Source organism: Trichechus manatus, unplaced genomic scaffold (genome assembly GCF_000243295.1).
Source record: "Trichechus manatus latirostris isolate Lorelei unplaced genomic scaffold, TriManLat1.0 scaffold00021, whole genome shotgun sequence".
NCBI lineage: Eukaryota > Metazoa > Chordata > Mammalia > Sirenia > Trichechidae > Trichechus > Trichechus manatus.
The window spans coordinates 21,213,721-21,222,418 of NW_004443957.1; the positions used below are offsets into that span (position 1 = coordinate 21,213,721).

The 8,698-nt window shown below is 39.4% G+C and overlaps 1 protein-coding gene across 3 annotated transcripts in view; it reads left to right on the plus strand.

Annotated features, from left to right (window-relative positions):
- RGL1 (ral guanine nucleotide dissociation stimulator like 1) overlaps window positions 1–8,698 on the plus strand; it is a 206,644-nt gene that overhangs the window by 159,011 nt on the left and 38,935 nt on the right. For all 3 annotated transcript variants that reach the window (XM_004372905.2, XM_004372906.2, XM_004372908.2), the window contains exons 8-9: window positions 4,089–4,192; window positions 7,683–7,767. In XM_004372905.2, the coding sequence (XP_004372962.1) occupies window positions 4,089–4,192; window positions 7,683–7,767 (189 nt within the window). The remainder of the gene's footprint in view (window positions 1–4,088; window positions 4,193–7,682; window positions 7,768–8,698) is intronic.

Here is an 8,698-nt window from a genome sequence, read left to right on the forward strand (position 1 = left end):
AGTCCAGTTGTGCTGACTTCCCCTGTAGTGTGTGCTGTCCTTCCCTTCACCTAAGATAATTCTTATCTACTATCTAGTTAGTAAATAACCCTCACCCTCCCTCTCCATCCTCATAACCATCAAAGAATGTTTTCTTCTGTGTTTCAACCTTTTCTTGAGTTCTTATAATAGCGGTCTTATACAATATTTGTCCTTCTGAGACTGAATAAATTCACTCAGCATAATGACCTCCAGATTCCTCCATGTTATGAGATGTTTCACGGCTTCATCATTGTTCTTTATCATTGTGTAGTATTCCATTGTGTGAATATACCATAATTTGTTTGGTATATTTCGTCCATTGATGGGCACCTAGGTTGTTTCCATCTTTTTGCTGTTGTGAACAGTGCAGCAGTGAACATTGGTGTGCATATATCTATTTGTGTGACGGCTCTTATTTCTCTAGGATATATTCCAAGGAGCAGGATAGCTGGATCGTATGGTACTTCTATATCTAGCTTTTTAAGGATGTGCCAAATCGATTTCCAAAGTGGTTGTACCATTTTACATTCCCAGCAATAGTGTATAAGTGTTCCAGTCTCTCCACAACTTCTCCAGCATTTATTATTTTGTGTTTTTTGGTTTCGTGCTAGCCTTGTTGGGGTGAGATGATATCTCTTTGTAGTTTTGATCTGCATTTCTCTAATGGCTAATGATTGTCAACATTTCTTCATGTGTCTGTTAGCCACCCGAATGTCTTCTTTGGGGAAGTGCCTGTTCATATCCTTTGCCCATTTTTTAATTGGGTTATTTGTCTTTTTGTTGTTGAGGTTTTGCAGTCTCTTGTAGATTTTAGAGATTAGCTGCTGATTGGAATTGTTGTAGTCAGAATTTTTTTCCCAGTCTGTAGGTTGGCTTTTGACTCTTTTGGTGAAGTCTTTTGATGAGCATAAGTATTTGATTTTTAGGAGCTCCCATTTATTTAGTCTCTCTTCTGGTGCTTATGCATTGTTACTTACAGCTTGTATTGTGTTTATGCCATGTATTAGGGCTCCTAGTGTTATTCCTATTTTTTTTTCCATGATCTTTATCGTTTTCGATTTTACGTTTAAGTCTTTGATCCATTTTGAGTCAGTTTTTGTGCATGGTGTGAAGTACGGGTCTTTTTTCAGTTGTTTGCTGATGGATACTCAGTTATGCCAGCACCATTTGTTAAAGAGACTGTCTTTTCCCCAGTTAGCGGACTTTGGGCCTTTGTTAAATATCAGCTGCTCATACGTGGATGAATTTATGTCTGGATTGAGAGACCACTTCTGAATGGGTGATTGAAGCCTTCCTGGATGAGGTGACATTCAAATTTAACTTTGAATAATAGATAGGATTTTTGGCATTTACAGATTGAGGAAGGTGTGGTTTTTTCTAGACAGAAGAAATTTATATCGGTAAAAGTTGTGCAGTTAAGAGTGATTTTGATAAAATCATTAGTATGTATATATGTTATTAGTCTATGTTATGGGCTATATAAGGAACTCTGGTGACTTTACACTTAAGCACTCAGCTGCTTACCTAAAGGTTGTCAGTTTGAACCCACCCAGTGGCTCCAGTGGCTCCTTGAGAGAAAGGGCTGGTGGTTGGCTCTCGCAAATATTACAGCCTAGAAAATCCTATAGGGCAGTTCTACTACGTCATACGGGGTCGCTATGAGTCGAAATTGACTCAGTGGCACCTAACAACACAACATGGGCTATATGGATCAAACCTCAACAAAAACACATTTTGCTTTCTATCCCATTTTTTTTCTCCATTAAGCCCCAATCTGTAGGACATAATGTCTATGTCTTTCACATTATCTTTTGCTGCCTTTGATTAAAGAGCAAGGACATATTTGTGCCAGAGAATTTGCGTTGTATTGGGTCTTCATGTGGTCTATTAGCCACGGACATTTTTGTATATGAAAAAAATGAACAAGAAACAAGGAGTGTCAACTTACATTTCTCTACTTTGAATTGAGCTTATTTCTCAACAAGTAAGAGCTACTAAAGAAGTTTTGAATAGAGAGTGATATAGTATGGAATTCTTCTGTCTTCTTAGAACTATAAGAAAATATTTTTTTACTATAAATACTATAGCATTTATAGCCCTTTACATTTTCTCAAAAGAAAATGTTCTTCTACCCCTAATCCATCCATTCAACTGATTATGAAGTCTGTAGAAAGAATATAGTATGTGTATGTAGGACCCTGTGGCTCAAACAATGACCCAAATTAAGTATAAATTGTGCATTATGTAATAATAAGAAATATAGGTTGAATAATTTGAAGCATATTCCAAATCCCACAGCATGTGCTAAAAGCCACGGGTCCTTACTCTTGGTGATAATGCTTTTTTAATGTTGAGCATGTTGTATTCTTTGAAATTGTGTAGGGTAACTTAATAAGAAAGTGAAACTCATAGGTGGTTTCCCGCCAAGACTTAGTTTACTTTTTCTGCATTAATCAGTCAGTTTCTCTTGAGGGGCTGTTTGAAAAATGATAACAATTTTACACACAGAAAAGATATCTGACCTAATATGACTATGTTTCTTTGGACTGGCCTTAATACTACTTTTCTACATTTGCGTCACATATCCTGGAAGATACTTCCTTTTCCAGAAATGGGGCCAGATGCCTTTAAACACTTAGCTTAAGCCTCTTTCTGAATAATGTGTTCCATATGTTTATTACAATTTGCATGAAATATTTGTGCCTGAGGTCCTTTATTTATTGCAAGTTTCCTGATTTTTAGAACATAACTTTTAGATTCTGAACCTTTGTTGAACCTTGTACTCACGGGCTTGGTGTCCAGACTGACTGTAATTCAGAGCTTTCTTTTCTTTCTTTTTAAATAAGGGCAAGGGAAGGAGGACACTGAGACAGTTTAAAAAAGGCAGGCGTGACTTTATAAAGTAAAGAAAATGTTTGGGGGTTGGTTGGTTTTAACTTAGCCATGCGAAGTTTGAGAATGCTGTTCTTCTTCCAAACTCAGGGTTTGCATTACTTCATGAAATGATCCTCTAAGCAATGTGCATTTATGCTGAACCATGCTGGGACCCTTTGTCCCAGATGTTCTGCACAAAGCTAAATGCTTGCTCACACAGTGCACTTGCTTATACACACTAGGTATGTTGCACTCCTGTGTTGCTTGTATATGAATCATCTCCTTTGACATAAGGCACAGCTCACTCTCCCCATGTTGCCACTTTCTCAATGCCAGCAAGTAACGGGGTCCTCATCCTGTTTTGCTGTCCCTGTCATTCATTCAGTAGGACTGTGATGCCCAAGGTCACTGACTGCTGATACGCTAGGCTCCACATTGTAGCTTAAGGTTCAGGAGCAGAGAGCCTTTCTCCTTTCCCCGAAATGTGCCATCCAAAATGTTTCCTGTTCTCTTTCTAGTTTGTTTTAAAACACTGCCAAAAGGAATTATGTTTTGAAAATCCATGTTATTTTAAAAGCATTGAAGTACCAAGGTGTTTCGGGATGTTTATGGTGGGGCAAGCCAATCTGAAACAAAATGAATGTGTATAAAAATATTTCTTCTTGGCTAAGAGCATAAAAGCCAAGGTTCAGCTTGTGGTGAACTTTTATTGCCAAGTTATATACACCTCTCTGGACAAGGGCTAGGTCATGCGACGTTCGATACCATCTGACCTCCAACTGGCTGCTGCCCTGATCACTTTGTGGGTGTACAAGATACAGTGATCTTTCATGTGTATTTTTAGGGCATCTGTGTGCTTTCAGCAGAAGAAAGTTTGCTTTCTCTAGCATGGCTCTGCAGACTCACCACCATTAGTGTTTTTACTAGGCAAGCTGGAAACTATAAAACTGTAACAACAACGAAAAAAAATATATTAAAGGGAGAAAAACAAGCATAGTGTGCCAAAATCTATAAAATGTTTTGGTGACTGGGGTGGGAGTAAGGAGCCATTTTTTGATGTTCAGTATTTATACAGCTGCCTATTTAGTGGTAAGAATTCATAGCAGCTGTGATACCTCTAAAACAGGAAACCACCAACCCACTGTAATATTGATATTTAAATGCCTTTTATATTTTAATCATTTCCCCTGCAGGAATGTAGAATCCTGAAGAATTTTTCCTCCTTGAGGGCCATCGTTTCCGCGCTGCAGTCTAATTCCATCTATCGGTTGAAAAAGACTTGGGCTGCTGTCCCAAAGTAAGTTCCCAAGTGTCTGCTGTACTTTTCTTTGGCTGGGGTGATTAGTTGCTGCATAAATGCTATGGGTCCTCACCTTCAAAGCTCGGGTTGTATAACTAGAGAAACAGTATGATCCAGGCAGTGTGTATTTTATACTTAATGAGTAAAATTAATGAGTGTTGAGGCAAGGCTGCTGCAGAAATCAAACTCATTCTCAAAGTGTGCCAACAGGTAAGAGTTCTTGGCTTTGGGGACAATTTTAAGGATGTGCTTATTATCTAGATTTTGAGGGATAAAGTTGTGGAGTGATGGAGTTACAGCAATTTGCCATTACTTCTTGTTATTCTTCAGCCTTATTCTAAAGCCCTGAGCTATTCCAAGATGTGAAGGATAATGTGTGCAGACAGGACATTCGTCCTTGCTGTTCACCAGGAAACCATTTAGTCAATTTCTGCTTAGCATATTAATGGCTGTTTTAGGGATGTAAATTGTCTCTAAGTGCTCCTTCTTAGGTACCTGGCTGAAATGATTTAACTGGCCGCATTCTGTGCTACTTTTATTCGTATTTCCTGGTGCAACCTTGGGAACAATTAGCAATTTTATTTCCTTATTATTTTGCTATTGCTATATCCTTGTTAGCTGAGAACATAACAGCTCTTCTGCAGAATTTCCAGAATTTCATTTGTAGATCAGAGAAATGTTTGCAAAGGAGGGAAGGGTGAGAGAGTAGGCAGTTCTGGTCTCATATCAGTACAGATTTAAGAGCCTAGGGATTGTGGCGTGGGTATCACCTAGGCCAGCTACATTCAACAACTCTACCCAGCTTTGAACCAGTCAGATAGTCAGGATATATCAGGGAAGAATGTGTAAACTGTTTCTAGTCCGTGCTGTTTGCAGTATAGTCAGTTTCTGTCAGGAAGGAGACCAGCTGGCTCCCTAGGCAGGGATACGTGGGTGGAATTGGTGGGTTAGTCCTCAGGGTGGAAGGTCTGGGTACACAGTTTCATCAATAAACCAGAGCTGATTAAACGCTAAGGGACTGACACTGTCTAAACTTGCAAGAGACCGAGATTGGTAAACCAGAGGAACGTCTATTTGGCAGAAGTCAAATCGTTTACTTGAGAATGTTTTGATGGGTGAGGAGTCTGCAAAAGTTGAAGCGGACAATCTTAAAGCCTAGTGTTACAGAGCTGTAGAATCTGGATACAGCAGAGCCTCTTGAATTCCAAAGCTTGTGCTCTGTTTACAACAGTGCTATCTATCAGTAAAAAAACTGACACGTACGCCTTCCAAAGCCCAGTACCATTTTCTTGATTACCACTCTTTTCACGGGTTCTGTCTCCTCTTCATTAGCTTGAATAGTCAAGGTGACCACGTGTGTGAAAGAGAGATTCTCCTTTATGCATATATCTTAAGAAAGATGCAGGCTATATACGGTGAAAACTGTGAGAGCCGGGACTCGACAGGACTGCCTTGTTTTTCTGGGTCTTCGCAAAGTTTCAGCCTTTTACAAGGTGCAGTCTTACCACTTTTCTATTGCTCGTTTTAGCGGAAAACTATTTTGAGTTTTGCTTCTCTAACAGGTTTTTGCCTTACACAGGTTCCGGCTTTCACAGGTTTTGCTGTAAAATCATTAGATGATAGGTTCTGGTGAAATACGTTGGGAAAATTAGAGGCGTAGAGTCCCCGTTCCCCCACCTCCATATCACTTCTCTTCCTCGTCACCTTTCCACAACTGTGGTATCAAAGGCAAAGGGATGGTCATGTGTTAAAATGCAACCTTACCTGATTGCAGTGAAAGGTAATCCTGTCTCTCTTTGGCAGCTGGTGAGTAGAGCACAATGGGAAGTCACTTAGACTGGCAGTGATTTATTCCAGAGTACGTTTGAGGCTAAAACACAAGTAAAAAATCAGTGGACTTGTAGCTTAATCTCCTTGATTACCAGATGAGAAAGTCTGTGTTTCCAGATGGCTTTTTTAACTGCACCTACTCCTCTCTTATCAACTACCTCGTTATTCAATGTTTCGCATTTATGACAATAGTAAAAAATCTACTATCCAACTATTTTACGCATTAGTGATGTATATCTGGCAGTAACTCTTTCCTGTCCAGTGGGACATATATATCCCACATAATATTTTGTGATCTGATGTGGTCATCCTCCATTTTTGCATAAGGCTGATTTTTGCTAACAACCCGGTCTTTGGAACCTGACCATCTCAATATGTGAGGAGTGGATGTATTTAAAAAAAAAAAAAAATCAAAGCCACATTCTGTACACCATGGGTGTCTAGTTTGTTTCTTGATTAATTGGTTGGTTGATGTTTTAGTAGAGATGCTACAGAAGTGTCACAGTTCGTTAGAGAAGACGCTTCCATATCAGCTTTACACATTTTCCATTGCTAAATTCAGGGGACAGGTTTAAGAGATCTTATTTGATCATTGGCTTTCCTCATAATCCTTTAAGTTTCTAGCTTTCAGACGACAGAGAGGACATCTGTTTATTTCTCTTTATTTAGGACCACATGTAATTAAGTTTTTAATTATTTCTTCCAAAATGTGAATAGCTTTAATGTCTTTTTATTATAAGAGTAATATTATATTTATTGTAAAACAAAATAGGTTCTTAATAATGGCTTTTGCATGATAATTAAAATGTTGACTATATAATGATATTGCCCCCATTAGTTCTCTGCCTTCCGGGCACTTCACTCAGTGCCCCAGGAGGGTATGTAGAGAGAAGCGTGAGGCTTGTGGAGATGTAGCGTACTCGAAAGGGACAAAGGCAGAGTAGATGCTTTCCACATGTGGTCCTGCTTACTTTCACAGCAATCCTATGAGGCAGCCACTAGTGTTTCCATTGTACAGATAAGAACACCAAAGCTCAGAAAAGTTAAGCAACCTCTCCAAGATCACTTGGGAAATAAGTGGCAGAGTTGGAATTTGAATGCTAACTCCTCTCATTCCAGAGTCCTACTGATTGAACCATTCATTCCACTCTGGCTCTGAGAGTGAGAACACTGGGCCACGGGCAAGGAAATTTGGTTCTATACCCGGAACTCTCAACAGTTACTAGTGGAAACGTGGGAAAATCCCTGGCCTTGGCTTCTTGGTCTCTACAATGAGTGGCCTGGCCAGAATGACGTCTCAGGTCCCATCAGGCTTTGTCTGTGTTGCTAAGATAGGTTTTTTTTAAAAAAAAAATTAAGGAAGAGGACATGTCCCAATTGTACAATTAAATGTCCCCACTTAACTTTTTTTTTATGATTATAACATGAATTGTTAGAAAATATCCCTTTCTATACACAGATGGCTATGTCTACCTTAAAAAAAAAAAAAGCCACCTTGCATCAAAAGTATCACTGGCATCATCTATGCTGTTATTATCCACTGGTCTTGAGGTCAGTTTAATCCTCCTATATCCATAGGTACTGAGGATAGCTGGGCCAAGGGTCTTGGGCTAACTAACTCTTCATTTGTTAATATTTTCTCAATTCCTCTTCATAGGGACCGTATGCTGATGTTTGAAGAACTTTCAGATATCTTCTCAGATCATAATAACCATTTGACCAGCCGGGAACTACTGATGAAGGTGAGGGTACTTGGTTGTTGATGTTGGGTGCCAGCAACTTGGTTCCATCTCGTAGTGACCCCATGTGTCAAAGTAGAACTGCCCTGTAGGGTTTTCTAGGTTATAATCTTTATGGAAACAGCCATGTCTCCTGCAGAGCTGCTGTGTGGGTTCAAACCGCCAACCTTTCAGTTAGCAGCCAATTACTTACCAGAGTACTCAGGACTACTGTTAATAGCTGTGGAATACATTCAAAGGAAGAGTAGCTTGAATGCTCCTTAAAATTCTATAGTCCCCTGGGAAAGCCTAAGGAGACTAGAAGGGAGGATTTTTATTTATGCAGCATCTAAGAAACTTGAGACTCAGAAAATTCAAAGTCCAGTTGAGCTCTCTCCTTCTGTCCTCCTTAGCGTCACTATTACATAACCAGATTGTGAAATTCATGCTCACGTGTGTACTTTTTTGACAAGCTACTCTGCAAATACCAAGTGCTGGCACTTGCTGGTGGGCGAGAGGCCCTGGAATAGTTCTCAGCAAAATATCTTCTAGAATGACAGAGCCCAAACCTGCAATTCCACATCCATTGTTTGGACTAAATTGCACAATCTCTCAGTCAGCAATATTTCTTTCTTTCTTTCTTTTTTTTTAATCATGCTTTAGGTGAAAATTTACAGAGCAAATTAGTTTCTCATTAAACAATTAATACACATATTGTTTCCTCACATTGGTTGCCAACCCCGCGACGTGTCAGTACTCTCGCCTTCTCAATCTTGGGTTGCCCATTTCCATTCATCCAGCTTTCCTGCCCCCTCCCACCTTCTCATCCTTGCCCCTGGGCTGATGTGCCCATTTAGTCTTTATATAGTGTCCTTCTTTGTCTTTTATGGTGGATTTTGTTTTAAAGTCTATTTTATCTGAGATTAGTATTGCCACTCCTGCTCTTTTTTGGTAG